General features: G+C 46.6%; 1 protein-coding gene across 2 annotated transcripts; it reads right to left on the minus strand.

Annotated features, from left to right (window-relative positions):
* Positions 1 to 217: 217 nt before the first annotated feature.
* LOC142575844 (uncharacterized) lies at positions 218 to 27,074 on the minus strand. 2 transcript variants are annotated; one of them, XM_075685546.1, is made up of 5 exons: positions 26,723 to 27,074; positions 18,531 to 18,739; positions 2,447 to 2,542; positions 1,516 to 1,603; positions 218 to 1,482 (listed from the first exon to the last, which is right to left on the minus strand). In XM_075685546.1, the coding sequence occupies exons 1-5, from the start codon at positions 26,820 to 26,822 to the stop codon at positions 1,358 to 1,360; spliced, it is 618 nt and encodes a 205-aa protein (XP_075541661.1). In that variant the 5' UTR covers positions 26,823 to 27,074; the 3' UTR covers positions 218 to 1,357. The 2 variants fall into 2 exon arrangements, with proteins under 2 accessions (XP_075541661.1, XP_075541660.1); XM_075685545.1 differs by having other exon boundaries at positions 218 to 1,603; positions 26,723 to 27,071.
* Between the last annotated feature and the right edge of the window lie 276 nt (positions 27,075 to 27,350).

Below are 27,350 nucleotides of genomic sequence, written 5' to 3' on the forward strand. Positions count from 1 at the left end.
AACTTTCAAAAGCTCGTGGCATAGAGAACACAGTTTTCTACACGTTGACCCTCTCATTCCACATCTATACCAACTCTCACGCGGAATTCATCAGGAGACGGGTCTCTCCAGATTTTTTCCCCCGCACTCATTCATCCATCGGTGCGAGTCGATGACATTTTTCTTAGGAGGCCGCCAGTGATTGGCTATCGCGTTTATTATATAGCTTACGCGAAAACACTGTCGAAGCAATCATACACGTCTTTATTATCGGATTACTGTACAACGCGACGATGCCCGTGGCTACTCTGCTGAAGTCCGACGACGATGGGTGTTCGCCATGCGCGTGAGAATTTCGTATACTGTGCGTCCACTCCCTTCTTCGGGTCGCCACACGCGACGCCTATTGGACGTGGTAGCACCTCTCTTCTGCTTTCGTAAGGTCTCGCATAGCAAGTTAGTCATGGCCTCCGAGATTGCCGCGCGGTGCAGACCGCGCACAGTTTGTGTCAATCTTGGATTTAACTGCCCGTGCGATTCGGCCGTCTCCAGCGATAGTTTTCGAGAGCTAACACATATACGAGTAATGCACAAACAAGCGAAACTTGAGGCGTACCTTCTTGTTTACTTCTGTTTTCGCACAGACGGCGTGATAGCTTATTCTTTTGTCAAACGTGGTACTTAATGAGCTAAATTTGAAGATTGCGGGCTAAGCAGGCGTTTTGTTTTTGGAAAGGGCCCCACACCAAATGCAGCGGAAAAAAATTTTTTTTCTGAGTTACTGTTTAATGAACCTTCTTTTACAAAGGCGTTGCTACTCTGAGGTACAAATCTTGGAAGTAAGAAAGAAAAAATGCTTCGTACTTTTCTGTGCCTCGTCCCCACGGTGCATTCGGCCTCAACAGGCCGTAGGCAAGTTACGAGTCTGCGCCGGAGTCCATGCAACGCTATAATCTTTTCTATTCATCCCTCCCCCTCTCTCTCTCCTCCCACACCCTACCGTTGCCTTGTGCTTCCGCCAGTACCGCCAGCTCATGCACCGTGCAGCTCCCCTGGCTACCGCTACTGACGTCACGATGTCTACAATGACGTCAGCAGCCGCGACCGAAGAGTTTACGGAGAGGTAGACAGACAACAGCGCCCGGCTCTAAGCGCTCTGGCTCACGCTTGAGCTCGTGACCCTTAGGCGCTGAGAAATATCTAGTGACTCCCGCAGAATCACGACTGTACACTTCTGCACGTCTGTGTGTACAGGGGTCCACGAAGCCTATATGAGGAAGGAGTGTTGGAAGTTTACGATTGAAGAGTTGCGCAAGGCGCCCGTTCGGCAATCTCGGAGGCCACTGTTGGGCAGGTACTTCCGCACGCTCTAGCTCTCTCAGGCCTTCTTGTGCTTGACAGCGGCAGCAGCGGCATGTGCAGGGGGGGCGGCCGGATGACCCGCAGCGGGCGTGACTGCTGCTGCTCCTGCGGCCGCGGCACCCGGCGAGACTGCGGCTGCGGCTGCTGGTGCAGCCGCAGCCGCACCGGCCGCACTGTGTGGAGCGGAAGCGCCCTGATCCTTGACCATGCACAGTCCCTGGTGGCAGGCGCCGCTCAGCAATTGGCCGTCGAGGGTCCGGGTCTGCGAGAGGTGCACAGAAGGGGCCATGTATAGGAAGTGAAAGCTGCGTATATAGTGACCGAACAAATATTATTCTTAAAGAAAGAAGAAAAAATGTAGGGAAACAGAAGCACACATTGCTTACAGCAAAAAGGGGAAAAAAAAGAAAAAACCCTGCAAAAGCAAGTAGCGTACGACAGGATCATCCTGTGTCCCGTGTCTTGCACTTTCATAAAAATGTTGTAACTTTTGTTGTTGATCATAATAGTTCACCAATGATAACAGTAGTCGATCTTGTGCATTTCCTTCCTTCAACGCTGTTCGCCCGGTACTTTAGGTCACGAACCTCATGCGCGTATCAACAGCCATCGCAGAAACGCAGACTTAAGGCAGATGAAGATTATTGCTTGGGAACATGATAATAAGCCCCAGTGTGCGTAAGCAATTTTTTTTTTACAGTGCATACTACGTTTGTGCTTACGCTCTTTGTTGCGCTGTAAGAAATCCGAATCTTAGTCAACTCGGTCAGCTCTACAGTTGCTACAAACGGAAGTTAACAATCGGTTCTAGAGACCCGCCGTTTAAAAACAAGTATACTGATTTTCCTTGTTAGGAATGGGAAAGCGGGGAGGGGGGACTGTCACGCTCGAAGCGGACACTTGGACTTTTCAGCGGCAGATGGAAAGCCAGCAGCACCCGGCGTTCCGATTTTTCTCGTTTAACTATTGACCAGCCACAACGCCGCTTAGCTTCGACAATACGTCGAAATATGACGTACTCAACACGACATGGTTGCGCGCGAATTCCGGAGACCGTTACAGTCTTTGCTTAGTCCACAGCAGCGTGAACACCGACAGAGCTCACCTTGCAGGGCACACCGTCCTCGCCGTCAGTGAAGATAAAGTAGGCTCCTTTGCCTTCGACCACGTACTCGCAGTTTACACGGCATTCCGAGAAGAGCTGCGACAGAAACAAGAGTCAGGCTCTGTCTCGTTGTTTTGCCGCCTGGAACTCGAGACGCGAAGCGCAACGCGGCAACCACATGGCGAGCGATGTGTTTTCAGAGGTATACACTGTCGTCCGGCGACAGCGGGTTTGCGTTTTAAAGCGAAGCGCTTTTGGCGAACCCTCCCGGTTTCGCAAGAAAAGCAGACCATGGCTGCTGCTGATGCTGTAAAACACAGTGCAAAAGATGAACGGTTTTAAACATTTAATTAAATGCTTCACGAATGCTCCGCATCACCTAGATTCCAACGTGGGCTTTGAATTTGCATGCTTCTTAGAGCGCCAGCTCTACTACTCCAGGTACAAACCCAGAAAATGCCTCGTTCCGTAAATCTGACCTTCAAGCTCAGCCACGGTCAAAGTGAGACTTAGCCTGCCACTATCGGCGGCTGCTGCGTACGCCGCATGGGCGTCCATATCTTGAAAGCGATCTGCGATGCGTACAATGTGCGCCGAGTGCTGGCAGCTTCGTATGCGCTGTGCTTTCGACGCTCAATTCGCATTGAAGCGAGACGCAACATGAAGGTCAATTCGCTCGCTGCTGCTAGGGCGCCGAGCAGCGTCTGTGTCCTTTCCCAAAGCAAGCAAAACCGCGCTATTGCTCGACAAACTTGCTTTAACCGCGTTCAGCCACGGCAATTTTTACTGACCTGTACACATATTGAAACACGAACACTTTTTAGCAAATCATATAATCTGCAAATGCCTTTACACACGTTACATCCGACTTTAATTTTAAGAGACGATCCACTGGTGCCACTGACTGACTGGCTAAGATCTTTAGACAAAACAGGCTTTTTACATAAACTGTGGAACGACGCCGCTTTTGCTGCTTTACTTGTTTTTCGAAAACCCTGTGGCTGACGCAGCATAGCCCAAGTCAGTTTTGCTCCAATAAACGCTATTTAACCAACTAACTTTTGTTACGTGGTGAAAGTGCTGCTATATCACAGCCGAAATACGTGCCATGGCTTATCGCTTTAATTGGCGACTACACGACTACACATCGAACACATTCTGGAACCACAACGCAGTGACCATGCAGTGTACTATTAACGCGCCGATGCCAGGCTACACTGACTGACTGACCAACTACGGTGGAAGAACAGACTGACCACCCACGCATATATTTCACTGGAACTGACCTAGAAGCGTTGGCAACTTGTGATGTTCGACAAGCATTTGTTGATAATATTCGATAGTATGCGCGTTAATATCCATTTATTTCTTGCTTCATGTCTTGGTGTCGTTCGGGTGTGTTATCGCAAATAAGTCTGCTTGTTGCGACTTTTACTTCCTCTAAGCGATAAAGTTTGGTCATCTTTCCAACAGACTGTTGCAATCGAAAGGCCACGCCGGACATCGGTCCGAAGACCTCACTAAATCATTCGATCGGCATAGTAGCGATGAATGGTGTGTGTACAAAGGGCAGGGACCTAGTCACTGCGAGCTTATCACTCACGCTTACTCGGAATTCCTCGTTCAAGGGGAACAATTACAAGCCCCCATCCCATACACGAAGGAAGTTCCACGGGCTACTCAGTCTTTTCGGACAGGGATAAGGACACGCCGCTTCCTTCAGTAGACAACGCGCGTGCGGCTTCGGACATCTAAGGACATCGCAGACCAGGCTATTGCTCTGTTTCGTGCGGCTAGGAGCCGCTTGTCCCACTATAGAAGGTCGTATAAGGTGCTGGGAACCCCGCACCTATTTAATAGGCTAGATACTCGTTCGTTATCGGAATTAACCAGACAAATCGCTCCACCAACTAAGAACCACGTCATCAGATAATCAAAGACGGCTTTTATTCTCCTATATACCTGCATCACTTGCGAACGCTATACTCTCTGAGCGCAGCTGCTCCGTTTGAGGCGTTTTGGCGGAAAGTTCGTGCTTTGGTACGTGGTAAACGAGCATCTATATACTTCCACCGACACAACTGCTTCGGCATGACGATACCATACAGCCCCCTTTCTTTAAAGAAATTTGTAGAAGAAACCTGACCTTAATCTCAAGAACCTTGCAGTTAATTATTCCGCAATTAACTTATGACTTTGTTCCTTTAAAAGCGCCGTTAGCTTATTTGCGGCGATCCCATCTTTGACCCTTTCAGTGTCGGTTACATGTTTTCGGAGATCACGCAGCCCTAGCGTCGGTTTCTTTTTTTTCTCAGATATTAAAAAGGGAACTATATATATATATATATATATATATATATATATATATATATATATATATATATATATATATATATATATATATATATATATATATATATATATATATATACCTCTAAACAATTTTCCACCAGCCCGGATCGGTGGCGCTCTTCAACGAACCTCTTTCATGCCGAAGCGGTTCACTGGGGATTGGGAACTGTGTATGCGGCACTGGGAACGTATCGCTCTTCAATGGACATCTTTGACGCCGACTTTGAGCACTATAGGTATGCACCACTGGGCATGAGTCATTCCAATGAACTTCTTCGATGCCAACTTTGATCGCTGGCTATGTGCCAGCAGGTGTGTGCCGCTCTTCAGTGAACCTCTTTGACGCCTATTTACTTGGGTCACTGGGTACCTGACAGGTATGCGCCGCTCTTCAGTGACCCTCTTTGATGACAACTTCGGTCACTGAACACGTACCACTAGGTATGCGCCGCTCTTCAATGAACATCTTTGACGACAGCTTGGGTAGCTATGTGCCACTTAGTGCTGCATGCACGCGTCATACATAACGTGTTTGTGCGCCTACGATACGGAGTGTCTCTACGTTGCTTCAATGCTAATAGCATTACTGTCGACATTTATCGTGAGGTGGGTTCTGCCGTATCTTTTTTTATGCAGTAGTGAAGAAAGGACACGGCTAATGGGAGTTGCTGTCTTGGTATGATCCTCATGTTTATATCTGACAAGAGGAATAAAACGCGCAGGCAGGCTCGAGCACACCATCGCTCTCTGTGCACCTTCACGGTATTAGGGTCAGAATCCGAGACGATTGAAGTTGCCTCTCTCGGACGATATGCTGTCATCTCCTGAGTCCCGGCTTGGCTCGTATTCCGAGTCGAAAGAGCCACCGCTCCAATCAACATTTGAAGTGCCACGCGAGCAGCCATCTCAGAGCGATCATGTGGTCACGCTGAAGGCAGGAGCGCTTCCAGTCATTCGAACTCGACCAGACGAAGCGAAGAGAGCAACAGATGAACGAGATACGACAGAGGGCAGAATCGGCCTGACGACAGCATACAGACCATCAGACCAAAGAACAGACACAGACCAAAGAAGCGCGATCTTCGCTGGAAAGGAGGCACGCCGTATATTGACCAAAAGTAGTGGGAGACAGAACAAGAAAAAGAGAACGCCCATCTACAAGCATGTGACAAATGGTAGCACCAGGCGAGAGAGGTGGTCTTGTGCTACAGCGCGAATGTTTGAACGGATAATCGCCGCCATAGCAGTGTAGAAGTTCCGGGAGCCATGCATCCCTCCCGTCTGCGGACGTATGCGCTCCGCGCGGTGTGCCCACGTCCACATAGGGGAGCGTTACGCAGTCGCTAAGAAAAACCCAAACTGAGCAAACCCATGGAGAGAAGAAAATATGCTCCTATGGCTCACTTAATTACCTCGGAGTTCGCCAACTTCCTTTTACTGGGCGCATCCGAGTTGAGAAAATGGAGAAATTACGGGTTTACGCCACTGACATTGCGGGATAGAAACGCGGAAACATACCGGTATATGTCAGCAACACTGAAATGGTTAAATCGATGGGTCTGTCTCTGACCGGGAACACCAACAGACGGGATGCGCTATACATATAACGAATCGGCTTATAATCAGCCGTCTGTGCCACCTTAAGAAATGTGCCGGTGGTCAGCCGTAGTGTCTACGGAGTTTCGCAAAGAAACAGGCTGCACCTGAATATCCTCAATACCCAAAATATTATATGTGCCTTCAAGTGCATACGGTTTCTTTACCTTCCTCGCTTGATATGGCGCGTCCGATCGGCCGCTTTCACGCCGAATAAAGTGGATCGACCCCGAAGATATGTTACTAAAACTGGGCCGTAATCCGCGGCCGCTTGGATCACGCGATTGGGTCACGTGGTGGAGTCACTGCGTATATATCACGCCGCTCTCTTCCCGAATGTCTCACGCGCTTGAGCTTGCCACGCATCCTTTAGGTGACATTATATAATATGTCACTGATTGAAATTTTATCAAATTTCAAAGAAGCTGACGCTGTCCATGACCTTATATCACTACCGATAGTTTCAACTGGTTTAAAAAGAAATGAGATCGTTTCTGTACCTTTTACAGCGACAACTGTTACTGGCTGTCAACTCGCTTGAATTTGCCAGGCGTCTGCAGTAACGCATTACATACGAACGAGTTCGCGTCGATACGTGCTACGATCTAAGTTGGAGAACCACCACCGTCGATGAGCACATTCTGCGCAACGTGCAGATTTCCCCTGCGCGGCGACAACCATTAATCATCACGGAGTCATTAGAGGGTCTGCTCTATGATTGAGTGCTACACGTGTGCTTTGGCCTAGGCGCACATTTTACGATGCATGCGAAGAGTAACTGCCAAACGCCGTGAAAAGGTGGGATACAATGGAGGCCCCACGAAATGTCAACGAAACTGCGCAATTCGTGACATGCCTGTGGGGAACAGTGAGTTGTCCACTCGCTATAGGGCAGTGCAGTCGAAGTTTGGAAGTGAGCCGATCCCGGAGGCAATGCGTGCTAGCAGAAGCGTGTCGAACTCGAATCCCGCGGGGGCGTAAAAGAGCACTGAAGCGTTTGTTATGTCTAGAAAACGTGAAAAGGGGGAAACAACGCACAGACACCAAGTGAAGCAATAAAGAGAAAAAAGGAGAAGAGAAAAAACGAGCCTCTACAGATTTGCTCAAGATGTCGATCCCACGTAGTGTGTAGGAGCCAGATGCTTTATAGGAAACAACAACAACAACAACAACAACAACAACAACAACAACAACAACAACAACAACAACAACAACAACAACAACAACAACAACAACAACAACAACAACAACAACAACAACAACAACAACAACAACACTGCTTTGAACGTTCCTTGAAACTGCTAATCTATCCTTTTAATTGAGCCAATCATCGTGTCAGTATATATAGCGGTGACAGACGCCACGAGAGCTGGAGGAAGTACTCCTAATAACAGCTGCCGATGTTAAAGAAAGAAACGACGAAAGACGAAAAGAAGAAAAAAAAAGACCGACGATTACGATACTCCCTAATGCGAAATTTGAGCGCAGCTGTTTAGGTGTATTCAATCCGCGATATATTGAGGCAAATAATTTTAATCTTAACAAATGACAGAGTTCTCTCGACGGCGGCGCTGAGCCTCTGCACGGGCCGCTCTTTTAGCAGCAGCGGCAGATGAAGCCCTTCGACCGGTTACGTCTCTCATTGTTCAGACAAAAAGCGTGAACACAGGAACGCGTGGCTCGCGCGGAGCGCAATCTCTAGCGGGTCCGAAGCCCACGCCGGGGCTTTGTTTCCAAATATGGTATCGGTGGACACGTTCGTAGCATGCCTTAGTAATGACGTCATCGGCGACCGGGGGGACAGAGCACGCTACTATGGCGCCATCTCGTAGCGGGTCGCCGCCGTTGAACGCGTCTCATGCGGCACTCCGCTTTCCTCGTCACCCTTTCGCCATGCCCATCTTCTCTGATTTCCTCCCCATGCTTCTGCCGTACCCACCTCTTCCTCTTTCCTCCTCCCGCTCTTCGCTATCGCCGTCTTTCATCCTCCGCTCCGCTCCGCGTTCGCTTTTTAAAACGCAGCTGCGTTTCGTGTCGGCCCTCGGCGTCCTCCCTCGGCGTAACCGAGCTAACGCGGGAGGTGAAGGACGGCGACGGCGAAGAGAGCGCCAGGAGGAAAGCGGAGGAGGAGGGTGCAGTGGGACCACGAGGCTGAAAGCGGAGGAGGAGAGTATGGCGAAAGCTTGAGAAGCGTAGTGCTGCGCAAGACGGGCTCTGCGGCAGCGACCGCTATGAAATGACGCCAGAGTAGCGCACCGTCGTCTGTTAATCAATGGCATGCGGAGAGCGCGTCGACCGATACCGTGAACACGGCGGCACGGCCGTGACAATGTCGCCTCAAGTACTATTGTTCGTGCAGATTCTGCTTGGGAGCTACTTCATCGATCACGGATCCGTGGGATGGGCCGATGGTGGGCACCGCTGCGTGCATGCACCGCTGGTCTCAGCTTCCTCTACCGAACCCAGCCGTCTTGACGGCGCAAGCTCCGTTTCGGCAAGCCGTGGTTGAATTCGCACGTCAACATCATCTACCGCGCACCGTCTGCGGGCACCTTGACGTCTCCAGGTTGATACCGGCTTACCAGGCTCTTGGGCTTAAAAGTGGCAGCGCCAGATACGGTCTTCAGTGGACACGGCGGCACGGCCGTGACAATGTCGCGTCACTGCCCGGTCCGGAATGCGTCAACCGATGCAGAACAACTTGCCGATCACCGTGGATGCATGCGGATTGCCCTTCCTGTCTTTCTGCCGAGTGATAATCTTGGCTTGTCCGCTGCGCCTGCGCTGGTCTCAAGTGCCTATTCTGGCTCTTCACCGGGTCAACAAATCGTTGTCAAGGCAAACTTTGTGACGTCATCAGCATTGTATATCAAAGACCCCCAGCCACAGTGCAGCTTCAGTGGGCGAGGCAGCAGGAGTACGATGCTCACGCGGTGCTTCTTTATATCGTGCAGGTATGTTGCTTAGACAACGCTCATTGTTTCCGTTCAGATAACCGTCACTTGCTGCTGTTTACTTGCCCACAAACCGTTGTATCTTTGTTCCCGTTTATGCTCGGCTTGGGCATTGTGTGAGTTGCTTGTGCTTAAAAGTGGAGACGTTGAGATAAATCCGGAACCGAGGGGACGTAAAGGTACTGGTACTGGCACTGGCTCTGGAACACCTGCGCTGTTACCCAGTGGAGATGTGGGTGGTTCCGATAGCGACTCGGCATCCACTCACAGCGAACTTTCCATTTCTGTCATGTTTTCCATGCCAAAATAAAATAGCGCAGGATATTGCTGAACTTCGCGCTTCGAGGCTATTGAGCTTCGTCCTAACGCTCTTGAGTCATCTCGCACTGCATCTATAGTGTACCGAAAGAAAATTATGGATGAATTAAAAAGTACAGCTGGTTCTCTTAATTAGAAGGTGATTCAGCTTTCGGTTCAGAACGACGACTCAGAAAATAGACTGCGCCGTAATAATTTGATTCTGCATGAAATTACTGAATATTCAGATGATGATAATGGGGCATGAGTCAACGGTGTTACAAAATTTTTCACAGTAACCCTTTGCATGGACTGCCCAGAAATTGAAAGGTGTCACAGGATCGGCAGACGTAACACAGGCCGCACCCACCCCATTGTTTTGAACCTTCTGGATTTTCGCGAGAAAGCTCAAATTCTTAAACACACGTCTAAGCTGAAGGGCTCCGGACAAGGCGTATCTGATGACTACATTCAGATAACGTACAATCTATCAGAAGAAAGCTACGGGAGGCAACCGGAACTTACCGCAACAGCGGCTCCTCCGCGCGCATAGTATACGACCACGTGTTTATTGACAAAGTGCGCTTGTAACTGGAATGCGCAGACTAACACGATTGTGCAGTCTCGTAATTACGATACCAGGACGTCTCCTTCAGCTACTGCTTCTAATTCTCGATGACGCCCACGTGACTTCCCCGATAATCTCCCCATTTTAAATATTAACGCCAGAAGTTTAGTCAACGAATTTACTGATTCCTTGTCATTAGCTTTGTCCTACTTCCCCCATATCATTGGAGTCACGAAAACGAGGTGGCATAGTGAAATTTGCAGTGCCGAAGTATCGCTACCAGGCTTTAATGTTACAAGAACTGATAGAATAGAAGGTGGAGGCGGCGGCGTTGCCTTATTTATTTGATTTTTTTAAATTTTCGAATACTGTAGGCCGTCTTGGCCGTAACATGGTGGGTACAGCAGGTTTGTACAAAGCGTAAGAAATGTAAACACTTTACAAACGTAAATAAGACATGAAGCAATGAATGTTGGAAATACAATGCAAAACAAATAACGAAATACAAATACTATAGTTGGCTAAGAAATACATGTTTCTAACATTGTGACAGTGATATAGGAAGCAGCATAAAAGAAAGACTATTGTATGTATTTCTAGAATAGTGTGAGAATGTTTGCACGGCACCACTAAGATTCAATTTCATAAAAGGGTTTAACGCGTTCCTCAAAGATTTTAATGCTACTCGACTGCAAAACAGACGCCGGCAAACTGTTCCATTCCTTAATCGCTCGCGGAAAAAATGAATAAGCGTACATGTCCAGATATGCTTTTGGAATTGAGAACATGCAATGATTGCTTGACCTGACGTTTGTAGCCTGCCTGGGAGCAAGATAGGGTGTGGTTTCAATAGTGAAGTGGCCTTTTGATAACAAAAAAAGAAATTTAAGTCTAGCCAACTTCCGCCGTTGAGCCAGTGGAGGCAAATCAAGCAACCGAAGCATGTCGGAAACAGGGCCAGTACGATAATACCGGGAAAGAATGAACCTTGCAGATCTTCTCTGTATCTTCTCAATGCGGTTTATTAATCCTGATTGAAACGGATCCCAAATGACCCTGGCATACTCTAACGTTGGTCTAATGTAAGCTAAATATGCAAGTAGTTTGACGGGTGTCGTTGCTAGCTTTAATTTTCGGCGAAAAAACCAGAACTTTTTTTCTGCAGCTCCACAAATTCTGTCTATGTGTGATTTCCAACTTAAGTCTTTCGAAATTGTTAAACCTAAGCATTTTATCGTTTCAGCTTCGGTTAGAATTGTTGAGTTCATCTCATAATTACACTCAATAACATGCTTTGTTTTGTTTGTAACTCTGAGCATGACTGATTTAGATTCGTTAATTTTCATTTTACTTTTTGCGGCCCAGACTTCTACAGCTTTAAGGGCTTGACTAAGTGACCCCTGATCGTTTTGGTTATTTATTTCGCGATATAATAAGCAATCGTCTGCAAATAACCGGATGGTTACGTCGTTACTTATGTTATTAGCGATATCATTTATGTAAACTAGAAAAAGAAGTGGTCCTAAAACGGATCCCTGTGGAATGCCTGAGGTTATTGTTATTGTATCTGTATTTAATTGTATCTACACTACAACTTAAAATTTTCTGTGCTTGCTGCTCCTTCTCAAACTGGGTCGGTTTGGTGTAAAGCTTATTTTGAGTCATTGACTTTTGTTGTTGGTGTCTTTTACCGCCCACCTGACTTGATCAGAGAGCCATTGGTTTCCTCGAATGCGTTCATCCAAGAAGTAGTACCCCATTGGCCAAATGGAATGTGCATGGGTGATCTTAATGTCCTAGATATACACTCGCCGTCGTTATCTCGGCTAGGCCGTGAAGCATTGAACTTTTCGCACACTTCCGGCTTAAGAGGAAGCTTTAGCTCGGGCCCAACTCCGACGCGGCCTATTCAAATACATGTAAAAAGAAGAAACGCTTTTCTGAGATAACCGCTGGACCGATTTTATTGAAATTTGTTGCATTCGAAAGATAAAGGTAAATTATAGTGACTGTTGGCCGCGGAATTTCGATTGAGGGCCTGAATTTCGTTAAAAGAATTTTCGAAAATACGCAAGTTTGAGAAAACTAGAAGCACGAAGTTTACATATTATTAGGTCTGCATCAAGAGCAGATATCGCGCTTCTGTAAACGGCATCCATTAGATAATTCAAAGCGGACAAATTCACTATATCAGTTTGTATCTTACATGGATGCGCCACGTTGAATACAAGGATTCGGCAAAGTCTGTGTTTTCATATTACGAAATTTTTTCAGATTCACGTGTAACATATCAATTTTGTCCGCTTTAGATGTACTATTAGATCCAATTCACATGATTGTGATATGATTTTTCATTGCTGAGTTACAGAGTTGTAAACGTGATAGTTTCGTTTACCGAAAATTTGCGATTTTTGTCAATTTTTCATAAGAAGTTGACGACCTAAATAAAAAATTTGAAACCAGAAGACGAGAAAAACGAATTCTCCTTTTACATGTATTTATATAGGAGCACTCGAGATAAAGCTTCCTCTTAAAGCAAATAGTCAGTGAGGCCACAAGAGGCACGGTGATTTTAGATTTTTTTTTTCAGCCCTAGGGTCTGTGATTATGGTTACGAATGTGCTGTCGTGGATGGCATATCAGATCATAAAGCGGTCTTTGCACCCATTTCCTGTCCTATACCGAAAGCCCGATATATGTATTCTACTTTCCGCGATATGAACGATGCTATGATGTTGGTGTAATTGATACACTTAGTGCTTCCTTTAGCCACTTTGAAGCACTTAGTCTTTTTGACGATGTCGATACTTTAACTACGTTTTTTTGTGATCTCGTTACATTTGGCATCACGCGTTCTGCACCGTTAAAAACAAGAAAAGACGAATTCAGACCTGCCTTGGATCACATGGGAAACTTTGCACCTGTCGCGACGACTTGGACGTTTGCAGCGTACTAAACGTACTGGTGACTGTGTTCTTATTTTACAATTAATTTCTCTTAATGGGAACTTCGAAGCAAAGCTAATGTTGCTCGTGGTTTTTACTTCCATGTAACACTTCCAGGTTTGCTTAGAAATAATCCACGCAAATTTTGGAGCTCTGTTATGCCATAAGTATCTACCGCTGATACTTTTGAAATAAACTACGCAGTACAAGTGATACTTCTATGATTACAAATGCATTTAACAGTTACCTTAAATCTGTTTTTACACTTGATGACTCCGTTGTTCCTTCTTTTATAGAGCAGACGCATAGTTCTATTAATGTTTCGAACCAGGGTGTGCTGAATTTGATTTTAAAACTGGATTCGAAAAAGAAAGGTAGTCACGACAATGTAGGCGATGTATTTCTCTTTAGTTACTCTTTATGGACTAGTCAATATTTATATGTTATTTTTCAGAAATCTCTCGACGTCTGTTGTCCCTACTGCCTGGTAAACGGCTAAAATTCTTCCACTATTCAGATGTGGGAATAAGCAGTCCTTACGAAACTACATACCCATCTCTATCACATCTCATTCTTGTAAAATACTTGAACACATAATTTAGAAACATGTAATTGAATTTATAGATTGTAATAATGTTTCATCTGATGCTAAAGACGGTTTTCGATGCTGATTTAGCACCACAACCCAGCTTAGTGAATACACTCATGTTATCATCCAGGCCCTCGATGCAGGTGATCAAATTCATGCAACATTTATTGGTTATTCAAAAGCTTTCGACACTGTATCACACTCCAAGAGAGAGAGAGAGAGAGATAATTTAATTGAAAGAAGGGATGCGCCACGGCGAAAGCAAGTTCAACATTCTGATGATAAACATTCAGAAATCTCATCCATGAAGCCACTATCAAGTTCCGTATCAAGCCTGTAGTCACTAATTCAAGTGAACTTATAGATAAAGGCGCTAGGACGAAGCTGGTGTGTGGGCCTACCCTGCGTGATCAGCACAAGCGCGAAACAAAAGCTTTATAGCATGCAAAGAGCTGCGATAAGCGGCTACAGCACGGCGAACACCTGCAGGGCACTTTCAGCGGCCGGATTCCCGAGACCACCGAGAACCACACTCATTGACTCTACCAGGTGCTTCAGTATTTTATGTACGCTCTCCTTCTCATTGTGTCCGTCTCCTTGCTTGATCGTGATATCATCGGTTTCATTGGCCCTTTAATTCATGGCTTCATGGCTCAGAGGTCCACTAGGGCCCGCTGGCATGGCCGTGGGCGTAGAGGGCAGCAAAGGCCATTCCGTGTCTGCATCATCCGGTGGAGGTGAACGTTTGCCGCGTGTTGTCATCGACCTTAAATTAGCAGTAGACGCCGTTACCGTCCTCGATGCACACACAGGCAGAGCTGGTCGTGGCGCCTGTGCCCCGCTATGTACTTCTTCTGAAATGACTTAGTGACGCTTCTTTCGCGAGCGTTGGTCACTTTGGCGAACAGATTGCCATTTTTCGAAGAATACGAACTTCTTGTTTCATCTTCGGGCATTCCTTCGAAGTCGCTTCATGAGAGCCAGTACAGTGTGGACATCTAAATGAGGACGCATCACAGTCGGTGGTATTATGCTCTCTGCCGCAACGCGAGCAGGTGGCTTTACTTTTACAAACAGCGCTCACGTGTCCTATCTTTAGACATTTCCGGCACTCAACAGGCCTTGGAACGAATGGTCGTGCACGGTGTACCACGTAGCCCACTTTGACAGACGTTGGTGATGTCGAAGAAGCAAATATTAACTTGATACCTTGGGAGTGCCCCAAGTGGTGAATCTCAAGAATGCGGACCGATGACTTCAAAAGACTCTTGATGTCCGCATGCTTGATTTTGAGCTCTACGTCGGAAATCACTCCACTCGTTGTCTCCTTCCCGTAAGTAATAAAGTAGCGGACGGGGATTGCGCTTAACTGTGGAATGGTCTTCTCGAGTATCGCGGAATTTTTCACATCTATTGTCATGGTGTTCTTGCGAGCCTGATCCTGATCTCGTTGATTTGCCCAGGGGCCACACTTTCAAAATATTCGGCTAGAAACTGCCTGCTAAGGAAGTTCATTCTGTGTGATGGCGAGAGTGGCGCGTAGGAAAACATGAAGGATTCCTACTCACTCTGATTCGATGAAGTTGTCTCAGTCGACATACGGCGGCCCATATGGCTACGGTGTACTCATTGTCAGAGTCCATGGTTTCTGCCGTTGAGCTCTCCCAGGAATCGAGCTGGTCCGAGCTTCCAAAGGCCCGTCGTCCGAAAATGAGCGATGAAGTAGACGACTGACTTTGTTCAGGTGGTTGTGGGAATATCTTCTTGCTCATCCTTGATGAAATGACTCTCACGAAAATGGCAAAAACGCAAACAATTGCATAACAGCGAGAGGCCCAGAGCACCAGTGATGATGATGATGATGGCCTCATGTTATGGCTCATACCAACACTGGGGGATTGGCCAAGAATTGCGTGCTGAAACGTTTACCTATTCTTATGAAGTGCCACTTATTCGATGAGAAAAAAATATAACGAAAGAGAGATATGAAAACATACAAAAACAAACAAAATACAAGACAAAAGTTAAAAAGTTATTCGTTTTGTTGACTGTATGTAACTGCAAACGGCATCAAATACGTCCCTGTGGCTGACCCCTATAGCTGACGCACCGAAAGATAGTATGATTTCTGGTGATAACATTAACCCTAATTTTGCGAACGGAAGTTCTAGATGTCTTTTTCTTAACAACTTGTATCGTCGACATACCAAAAAATAATGATCTAGTGATTCTCAGTGGGCTCTGAGCACTTCTTTCTCTTCCTCCCCGTCACATTCGAAATTGTTCAAAAAGCTTACTGTTATTCTTAACAACTAAGAATTAATTATCTGAATTTCTTCTTTTTTATCCAATCGGTCTCAGTACGTACTCTTTAGGTCTTCTCAATCCTCAACTTGCAGTGCAACGTCTGGCGTGCCTCAAGGTTCAATATGAGGTCCGGTTCTATTTTTGATTTTCATAAATGACCTACCAAGTAATATTTCTGTTAAAATCCGCATGTACGCAGATGATTGTGTTTTTTCCCATACGATTAAAACTCCTCATGGTCACATTATCCTTAACGATTCATTTGCATCATTACAATCATGGTGTGAGACTTGGCAGAAGCAAATCAACTTCCGGAAAACTAACTGTATCTATATAATTTACCGAACGTTCTTTCCCTTCTCCGTTTTCCTACTGGTATAATGGCTACCCTCTAGGAGATGTTTCACAGTATAATTATCTAGGTCTTCTATTCACTCACGATTTATCTTGGTCACATCTCATCGAACTCATGTGCAACCGTGCGCTTAGAAGGTTAGGTACTTGCAAATCACGTTCAGCCCCACTTAGTACACGACTCCTCACTTATAAAACACTGGTTCGTCCAATACTGGAGTATGGCTATGTCGTATGGAACCCACACAAAATATCTGACATCAGCAAAACCGAATCGGTCCAGAAGAAAGCTGTTCGCTTCATTCATCATCGCGTTGACAGGTATTTTTCACCCAGTTCCCATCTTCTTAGTCTTAAACTCGCCAGTCTCTCTTCTCGTCGTCACGTTGAATCTTTGAAATGTCTTTATACTCTAATTAACCCCTCCCCCCCCCATGATTTTTCCTACTTAGCAAATACATCGCGCCCGCTAGACCCACAACCACCAGACATCAGCATGAGTTGAACATGTCCACTTTTCACCATCATAATGATGCGTTTAAATACAGTTTCTTTGTCCGTTCTATAGAATGGTGGAATGCTTTGCCTGGTTACGTAAAATCTTTACCCCTCGATTAAATTGTATTGTATATTACTAATCATTGATGTTCAGTGCTCTATTTATGCTTTTCCATGCATTGTATTTCCCCACTCCTGCGATAGCCCTTCGGGGCTGCAGTATGTTGAAATAAAATAAATAAATAAATAAATAAATAAATAAATAAATAAACATAGATGGAAACAAAGCGCTGCATGAGCGGAGGTCTGTCTGCGGCGGTTGCTGTGAATTGCGCACACACGTCACCAACGGGCTGCTTCTCGCGATCTCCCTATTGGCGAAGCAGTCGCGCTCCATTTGCAATGTTTGCTCCCGTTTGCAGGTTGTCCGCGCCAGCCAATGTATCTCGAGATAGCACGTATAGAACAGCACTCAAATTATGCATTAGTGAGTATCGTAATCGCCAGTGAATTTTTTCATCCTTCGGTCAGCTCTTTCCTTCTGCCGGTTACACCGATGCCGAGGCCGACGCTCAATGGGCGCCTAGAGCTACGCTATAAAAAAGAAAGGACAATAAGATATACGTGTAACCAGGATCAGTATTCTTGCTTGATTACTTTTTGTTATTTCTCTTCCGGTGCGCGTTCATCGCATACGACACCAGACAGAATGCCCATCGCCACAATGAGACACCGCTCTATATATATAGTGTTTCCGAAAGTGATCAATCAAGAATACGGCTCTAGATTGCTATAACTTACCAGAATGCTGTATACCTTACCTTTTTATCACTAGCTACAGCGGTCATCTGCTCTGTACGCGCTACATGACCTGAGAGACAGAGATAGAAGTGGTTCTTGTAGGGAAAGGAGGAAAGGCTGGCACTATCTTCTGCAACCTTTGCGGGAGCACGGCTCAGCGCCAGTAGGGGGACAGATATAGGAGATAGAAGGAGGGAGAAAGGTAGAGAGTCGCCATGGCAGCAGCGGAAGAGCCCGGCCGGGAAGGCCCAGTGGCTTCGACCGGAGGAGTGGACTAGTGATAGACCATAGGAGCTGGCCCAGCAAAAGCGAAGTCGGGGCGAATCAGGAGGCCCGAGGTGGTGAATAGCCGTTAGGCTATTCGTCTTTGAAGAAATTTTCTAGAGTCTTGCCGAGAGCCCCGACTAGTCGAGGTACTCGATGACACTTAGGAAGGCTGGTAGCTGATTACGACTGGGGAAGAGGATGTCTTCCTGATGACCTGACATTACATGACAATAGAGAAGTTGAGTCGACGAGGCCATGTATTGTGGAGGAGGAAGGGGGAGGGGTAGCGTAGAGTAGATCAAGCTCTGTTAGAGTGGAGAAAGGAGTGGCCAAGGAAAGGGAAATGCAACCGAAGACGGCAGAAGATTAGGTGGCTGCGATGAGGTTAGAAAATTGTAGGACGAAGTACACTGACACAAGACAGGTGTAAAAAGCGGCGATCGCGCCGGGAGAGAGGCCTTCGTCCTGAGCAGTGGACGTAAAAAACGCGGACTGACAAACACCGCGCCAGCGTAATCGTCGCTGGCGCAACAATGCTGCCTCGCGAGCGCGTCACCTTGACGTTGGTGCACTTGTGTGTCTTGTGCTGCGCCCCATGGCGCGCCATGTCGGCTGGACCGTGGCCCGCTGGCGCCGCTGGCGCTGCCGCCGCGGCGGCCGTCGCACTCTCGGCCGCTCCGTGCTGCGGCGCGCCGCTGGCTGCGGCGGCAGCGGGAACCGCTGCTGGGGCTGCGGCCGCAGCTGGAGTCGCGCCATTGGCCCACGCTGAAAGAGTGAAGAACGTGCGTGCTTTGTATACGCCATAGAGATCAAATGAACAAAGTGAAGAAGAGCCAGCAAGCAGTACAGACCTCTATGACAAGCTTGCGGCTCGTCCGAATGTATAATCTAAAAACGAGGGTAATGTTTCACCAAAAATATAACCAACCGTAAGCGAGCAAGGACAGCCTCAGCCTGGAGCCAATGTTTGGACAAACGGACTTGTCCTCGTCGGGGGTTGACATTTTGGCTTCGAGACCGGGCTTTCCCTTACGCGGCAACTGTTGGCTCAGTTGTTGTAAAGACACCGACCGCGCACACACACACTCACAGACAAGAAGTCAAAAGGAAAAGGGAAAGACGTTGCGGCTTCCGCACATCCCCTATACGACGGCCATCCTTGATCAATTCATATCTCTCATCTTCCGGTAAACCCTTTGCCTTGTTTGATTTTTGCCCGAAAGAATGTATTTGGGTATTCATTGTTCTTGCGAGATGAACATAAGCTGCATCATTATGGTACATGCTCGATTGTGTCAGAACCAGTGGGAAAATAACGGCGGTTATAAATTCGTGGTGGCTGTGGTGGTGATATTAGCCCAGGACCGTCTGAGCGTCTCTCTCTCTCTGTCATTAAATAGACACCAAACGTAAACACAGAATGAGTTTAGACTGAATAAACTACCCTTTAAGAAGTCGTATTTTCGTTAACGTCGCGGCAATAGGTCGGTTGCTAAAAGAGAAAATCATCGAAGTTTCATTCCTAAACCTCGTGCGCCAGCGAGGTACGTCACTGTGACGTCATGAATACCAAAGTACTTTATTTATATTTCGGGTCGCTGTGGTCAAAAAATAAACGAAAATATAAAACTTTCCAAGTTCAGTTTTTAGATACTTTAGAACGTAGCCTATATTTTTGACAAAATATTAAATAGGGCCCAGAAGACGGCGTCAAAATTAATGATGTCACGGGAATCTCAAGGCGGCGTCAGGACCTGTCTTTCCTTCTTGCGCCTTCTCTTACTTGCCGAGTTTCTTCTCACGACAACAATGGCGTTCTTCTTGTGATGAGGAGACAGAGAGAGAGATAGATAAAGAGGAAAGGCAGGGATGTTAACCAGATATCAGTCTCCGGTTTGCTAGCCTACACTGGGGATGGGAGATAGGGGTTACAAAGAGGACAGAGAGGAAAACGTAAAAAAAAGAACACGCACATACAGACACACACACAAGAGGCGTTCCAGTTAAAGACGTTCACAAAGGCCGGTAGATCGCAAAAAGCGCAATAGTGCTTGCACGGACTTCTTCTGTGACGGTAGGTCCTTTCGATGATGTATAATTGTTTCTGATAGCGGTTGGTCGTCCAGCTGGTCAAGTTCGTGACGAAGGCATTCATTTCCTCTGAGAACTGTGCTGCGGGCATGCGCACAAAATACGGTCAATCGATTCTTCATGGCCGCAGTGGTCACATGTGACGAGGAAGTGTTTAATATACTAATGCCGCTCAAAATATTTTTGCCCTTTAGTGCGCCTTTAATAAGCGTCACCATGAGCTGATCAGTTCGGTACAATGTGCGACGCGTCATCGCGTACTATCTGCTGTCCTTCCGGGATACTGTTCTGAAGAAAACTCTCTTCTCACGCTGTCCAGAAGCCTTTTATTTTCAATTCAGATGCGCTCGGTTATTGAACTAAAAGCGTGCAGTTGAGCTGAGAAGGTATCATTTAGAATTACATCAGCGCTACAACGGTTTCTGGTTGTCGGAAACAGCTGACAGACTTAATTATGTGACGGCGAGTCTCGGCAAGATTCTTGCGCCGGACACTGCACTATACGTAATAACCGATTGATTTGCTGACGTTTATACTTTCTTTGTAAATTCAAAAGAAACAAGAAGAAGAAGAAGAAGAAGAAGAAGAAGAAGAAGAAGAAGAAGAAGAAGAAGAAGAAGAAGAAGAAGAAGAAGAAGAAGAAGAACAACAACAACAACAACAACAACAACAACAATAGTGGCAGCAACACACGCACACACATGTAGATGAAATAATATGAAGAAACAATATGCAATAGTAACTGGACACACTCCACGCAAGCGGTCACGCAATCATATCTTGCGAAAGTCAGCAACAGGCATGAATGACTCTTTACGGCTAAACATAGGATTGTGAGAGCGGATGGCGTTATTTATTGCCAAATAAGTAAATAAATAAATAAATAAATAAATAAATAAATAAATAGGTGTAGTGATGGAGCGACAGCTTAGCTCATTTGGCTTAGCCAGGTGCACTTTGTCGAAACAAACAAACAAATAAACAAACAAACAAACAACCAAGCAGACATAAACAAACTGGCATTTTAGTATTCCCGTCACCACTTTCTCCCTTAGCCTAATCTGTCGTTTTTTTCTTTAAGAAAATAATGGAAGGAGAAATGCTGCCAACGACATCACTTTGCACAGAGCTATTATTTTTAATAGGAAATCTAACTTCAAGGTGTTCAAGTATAGTTCAAGTATATATGTTCAAGTAACTGCTGAGTTGGTTAGCGATCTTAAAAGACCGAATATGTGGCTGGACATCTTGGTGTGAGCGCTAATAACACTGAACCATAAGCTCCTCCGACAGCTAGACTTCGAGTTCGTGCGGTCAGTTCTTGCTTGTCAAGTTCTTGGTCTTGCTCGTAAAGAGGGCCAACGTTCACCTAGCCACAACAGCTACAGTTTCCCGCTTATGAAATTGTGAAGGTTAATACGTAAAGCTGTTCCTTACTCAGTAAGCACCACATGCTTCAAAGAAAAACCACACGTGCGCCTTTACATTTTCCGCAATAGGGAAGTGCAACAGGGAACAATCAGTGCCTGTGAGCAGCGCAATAACAACAGCTGCGACACCGCAGAACAAAAATTTCTTGTGAGCTCGAAGCGAGAATTCGCCTCCGGCGCCACACACGAGGACGCACCGCGGTTCCAAAAAAGAATAAAGGAGGATGAGGAAAGGTTTAGCATGATCGGGTCATATCCTCACCAAGCATACATCGACATCAGCGTCTGCTGAACATGAACCTCTAGAGGCCCCGCGACAATATTGAAATGTAATCTAAAGCTCATGCTGTGGAACCTCCGCAGTGATCACTCAAGTCTAACGATGTTTACCTGAAGGAAGTTATACTCCATTGGAAGTCTTTCCTCTTTACCAAGGTTCATTGGGAACTTCGTGAACAATTGTGGGTTTTGAGATATCACCACACAGTCTATATATAGGTCTACTCAGTTACTGTGAACTTCGAAACGTCATCTCGACTGCGTGTGACGATGTGTTGAACATTTTCCGTCGCATAGCCCATGCGACGCGGCAGAACCGGATGGGCGGAGGGCGCGGACAAGCGTAGTTGAAATCTTAACAGTATGTTGCGGTTTTTCCGTTGTACCGCGACGCTGATGGCTGGTACATGGATTTTTCTAATCTCTGTGCTTGTGACTTCAAACGTTCTTGTGGCGTTTACGCTTTATCTTTCTTAATTTCCAAGAACTCAGTCTCTGCCCGCATGCGCAATCATGCTGAATTGTTGCATGTATATTGCAATATTTTGTTGAAGATTGTTAATTTGCAAAGGTACAAATCGCTTTGATGACAAGAGGACAGTGATTAGGCAAATCCATTTATATTGCCCATCATTCCCACGCTGATCAAACAGCCGTACATTCAGCTTCTGTATACGCTAGCGCCAGAGTTTCCTCTAGTAATTCCTGTAATTTCTAGCAGTAATTATAGGCTTAGCAGCTGTTATTATCACGAGCACGTTCCATGTGGACCTAAGACGTGACAGAAAAGGTTTGCTGAGATGCGGATTGGCTCTTAAGAGCTGATGCTGTAAGGGTGACTACACCTCATGGCAAACAAGACGTGCGGGAGTGCGGATGGGCTGTTAAGAACTGATGTTATAAAGGTGACCATACGTCATGGTAGACAAGATGTGCCGGAGTGCGCATTGGCTCTTAAGAGCAGATGCTGTAGATGTGCCCATACGTTATGGCAGATAAGGCATGCCGGAGTGCGGATGGGCTCTTAAGAGCTGATGCTGTAGAAGTGCCCATACGTCACGGATGTTAAGCCGTGCTGTAGAGGTGACCATGCTCCATGGCAGATAAGGCGTGCCGGAGTGCGGATGGGCTCTTAAGAGCTGATGCTGTAGAAGTGCCCATACGTCACGGATGTTAAGCCGTGCTGTAGAGGTGCCCATACGTCATGGCAGATAAGACGTGCCGGAGTGCGGATGGGCTCTTTAAGAGCTGATTCTGTAAAGGGGACCATACATCATGGCAGACAAGACGTGTCGTAGTGCGGAATGGCTCTTAAGAGGAAGCTTTAGCTCGGGTGCTCCTATCTAAATACATGTAAAAGGAGAATTCGTTTTTCTCAACAACCGCTGCACTAAATTTGACTGGGTTTGCTGCATTTAAAAGAAAAACTTAAAATCTGGTGACTGTTGGTTTCGAATTTTTGAGTTAGGCCGTCAATATTTTATAAAAAATTGACAAAAATTGCAAATTTTCAGAAAACGAAACTATCAAGTTTACAACTCTGTAACTCAACAAGAAAAAATGATATCGCAATTCGGTGAATTGTATCTGATAGCACATCTGAAGCGGACAAAATTGATATGTTACACATGAATCTAAAAAAATGTAGTAATATGTAATTACAACTTTTGCAGAACCCTCGTAAACAATGTAACAAAATCACGTAAGATGTAAAATGACATATAATATTTGTCCGCTTTGAATGATCTAATGGATGCCGTTTACAGAACCGCGATATCTGTTCTTGATGCAGAGCTATTCGTTTGTAAACTTCATGCTTCTATTTTTTTCAAACTTCTGAATGTTTGAAAATCTTTCTAACAAAATTCAAGCCCTAAATCAAAATTCTGCTTCCAACAGTCACTAGAATTTATCTTACTCTCTCAAATGCAAAAAATTTCATCAAAATCGGTCCAGGGGTTATCTCAGAAAAACGTTTTTGCGTTTTTACATGTATTTGAATAGGCCGCGTCGGAGTTGGGCCCGAGCTAAAGCTTCCTCTTAAGAGTTGATGCTGTGGAGCTGACCATACGTCATTGCACATGTGTCGGAGTGTGGTTGGGCTCTTAAGAGCTGATGCTGTAAAGGTAACCATACGTCGCGAGGGTCTATACCCAGGTGGTATAGACGCGTGCTGTTCATGCTTTCTGAGTTGCCAAAGTGGCAGTTGTATGCACTTCGTGTTTGTTCGTAGTTTGCAGGCAGTCGAGTAGCGCCACATTATGAGGCTAGGAAATGTGATGTCGCCATGCTCTCGTGGCACCATCTTGCGACACCTACCTGTAATACATGCGCATTGTTCTTCATCAATACAACAATAATTTTTGACAAGGCTATCTGGGAGTTATGAATAATATTGCTACTACACTGCGTCGACATGGAGTGAAAATTGCGCGCAGGACGCATTGTTTTGTATGCTTTACAGAATACCCGAATGGGTTGCACTGCCAGCAGCGCGTATGTCGTGCTTTCTGTTCATTTTGACAAATTTATCGTTTATGGACGCCGGGTGAATCGTGCTTTTGCTTTCTCTCCGTGGAGTCTCAAATCTATGATGGCTATTAAAATGCCGAATACTGAAGACGTGTGTATAGAGAAAGAGGTAGAGAAAGGGCTGGGAATTTAACCAGACGACAGTCTCCGGTTTGCTGCCCTGCAAGCGTGTTGGGGAAAGCGGGGTTAGAAAGAAGGAAGGAGGAGCGAAAGAAATAACTAGAACTTAGTAACTACTGATACAGGCGTTTGCTGAGTTCGGCCCATGGAGAAAAAGCGCAACAGTGCTTTGACGGTCTTCTGATGGAGTATTGGGTCACGTCTATGTACGAGGATTATCTCTTCTGTTGAAGGTGGGTCGTCGAACTTGTTGAGCACAGCGGTAAGTGAGCGTCTCTGTGCATAATAAAAGAGATGTTTAGTTTGTCCGGTATTCCGCTAAAACACAGGCGGACGGGGCGTTGGGGCGCTGGGGCGGAGTTGTAAACGTGAGTGGTCTAAAACACCTTAAACTTGTAAAGTAGCGACACTCTCTTCCTCCGCCTTCACCCCTCCTCATTTCCTCTCTCTTTCACGCTCCCTCCTCGACCATGGCGCCGCCTACACTGCTCGAGCGTAGCAACGGCGCCAACATGCGCTCCTCGCCACTCCGTAGACGCTTCTCGAGCAAAAATGGCGTTGATGCGCGGCGCGAGGGCCCACGTGATGCTATTAGGCCAATAGCGACGCGGCGTCCGCCTCGGCCTGAGCGCGCGAGGAGGAGGCGGCATTCTTCAAAGCGTGGCACTACTATACGAAGTTTAAGGGATTTTAGAGCGGTCTGCATGGTGCAGCCACCTGGTGGCGCAGTGCTAAAACAGACAGAAACAGCTCATATTGCAGTGACCAAGTGTATTTTACTTTGTTGCGGGTGTAAATGTTTGACAGCAACATGATTACGCCAGTACCGAAAACTTGCACCAGCTGCAAAGAATACGCTCGGTTAATTCAATATTAGCTGTTTCTGTCTGTTTGAGCACTGCGCCACCAGGTGGCTGCACCATGCAGACCGCTCACGTTTATGCCTCCGCCCCAACGCCCGGTCCGCCTGCGTTTTACCGGAATACCGGACAAGCTAAACCTCTTTAATACTTCAGACCCAGACAGAATTTCTTTGATAGGTTCCTCTTCACTGCAGCAGTCACGGGCTCTGGTGTCGGCCATCCCTATGCGGTGAATGCCATTGCTGAACATTGGTGAACGCCACGCACAGCCATAGTCTCCATTAAATGGTAATGTCACACGGGGGCAGGTCTGGTGGTACGCGAAGGCTTAAGTTAGAGTTCCAGGGTATGTATAGTCGCATATGTCTCAAGTTGGGGCTGTTCGAATGAGATAGCGTGTGTGATTCAAATCTGATCAAATGTATTTCGCAAACGCCTCACGTACGGGACATTGATTTTTATCTCACCTACTTCTGATAACAGGTGTTAACGTGTTGAAAAATTCACTGCGCAGTGACACCTAGGACAGAAAATGGGTGCATGCCGATTGATGTGGTGCATCAAAGGTGCAGCACCTATTGGAGCCGACTATAACCTACCTGTGTTTGCCAACGTGTTTCTCCCCACCTGTGTCTGCCAATAATGAACCAACAGTTTTCCTATGACATGTTCAGCTCAAATGTTTGTTTTCAGGCGACTTGCATGTTTGTAATTAGGGGTTTAGTTTCGTTCACAAATGCACCTATAGGCTAAAATCCCCAGTTTCAGGGCGGTTGAGTAAAAGCTTAAAGTGGTATCGCTGAGGCGCCGGATAGAAGCGAACCAGTAACTATACTTCAATCCATGGGTGGTACTTCACTTTAATTTATGAGTTTATTTAGGCTAATTTATATTTTCTGCATGAGAATTAGAGTAGCCGGAGACGTACTGCTTCCAATTCCTCCAATTTGACATTCCCTCGACCCTCTGCCATGTAACCCTAAATGCCTACCCTCCGAGGTTTCGGTGGATTCAAGGAAAAGCGTCGAATTGATGCGCATTTGCGCGAACTACGGTCCTCTGGGACATGGAAGCCTACACGTAACAGCTGCAGTGGTTCCAGGTCTGGAACGCCCATCTCCGCGCCGTTTCTTGTCCGTCACGTCTACTTGCTATTACCTGACCTATTACCTACTCTATTATCTGACTTAATAATTTTGCGGGGCCCTAGCTCTTGCTGTGTACAACATTCAAAGACATCTTGTCTTACTGCACTTCGTCAAAAAGCTGCCATACGCCCCCCCCCCCCCCCCCCCCCACTAACACTCTTTGCATTACGCGAGACACATTCCAAAAATTGTTAGCTTCCGAGATTCGCTCGATAGGAGAAAAAAAGAAGGGAAAAAAAGCTATCGTGGTAGCCTCAGACGGCGTTGTCGGATACAGCGGCTCACCTGCGGCGACCTGGAGCGCCAGGACGAGGCCGAACGACTTGAGGCAAGCCATCCTGAAAGCCGCGAACGCTTCTTCCGCTTGCCTCCGCCGCCGCAGCATTTCGGAATGGGAAGAAGACCGAGAAACCCGGCCGAGCACTCCTTCTCGGAATAGCGAAAAAAAAACAACAACAACAAATTAAATAAATAAACGCTAAGAGGAGCTAGCTGAGACGCTCGCAACTCCACCAACAACCGGCGTAATTGCCACGCGCCGGCGTCACGGTTTTATTCCGTGAGTGTCACCTCTGGGCATGCCCCGCCGGCCCGGAGCTGACTGGCTCGAGGGTTGGCTGCTGCGACCGTAGCCTGTGAGCGCGAGCGCAGCAGGCTTCTTTCTCACCGTGTCGCTCGGCGCCTTACCTTCAGTCACCCTCCTCTCCCATACCTCGCGTTTCCTCTTCCACACTTGCCTTCTTTAAAAAAAGAAAATATCCTATTTAGGTGTTTACCTTCGTTCTCGCACACCCTCGCACCCATCCGCGAGTTGCGAAGCGTTTAGTACACATTCACTCACCTCGCTCGTTCGCGTGCGCCCGCGCACACACTTGCTCGAGACCTGAAAGGACTCGGGCGGCGGTGGTGGCGG

This window comes from Dermacentor variabilis, chromosome 3 (assembly GCF_050947875.1).
Source record: "Dermacentor variabilis isolate Ectoservices chromosome 3, ASM5094787v1, whole genome shotgun sequence".
Lineage (NCBI taxonomy): Eukaryota > Metazoa > Arthropoda > Arachnida > Ixodida > Ixodidae > Dermacentor > Dermacentor variabilis.

What these genes read in the sequence shown, in the direction of transcription:
- LOC142575844 (XM_075685545.1), bottom strand. Translation starts at nt 26,822, where the DNA reads ATGCTGCGGCGGCGGAGGCAAGCGGAAGAAGCGTTCGCGGCTTTCAGG. An exon ending in GGCGCTCCAGGTCGCCGCAG is followed by an intron (nt 18,740 to 26,722) that starts GTGAGCCGCTGT and finishes TCACTCTTTCAG; the next exon opens with CGTGGGCCAATGGCGCGACT. An exon ending in ACAAGTGCACCAACGTCAAG is followed by an intron (nt 2,543 to 18,530) that starts GTGACGCGCTCG and finishes TTTCTGTCGCAG; the next exon opens with CTCTTCTCGGAATGCCGTGT.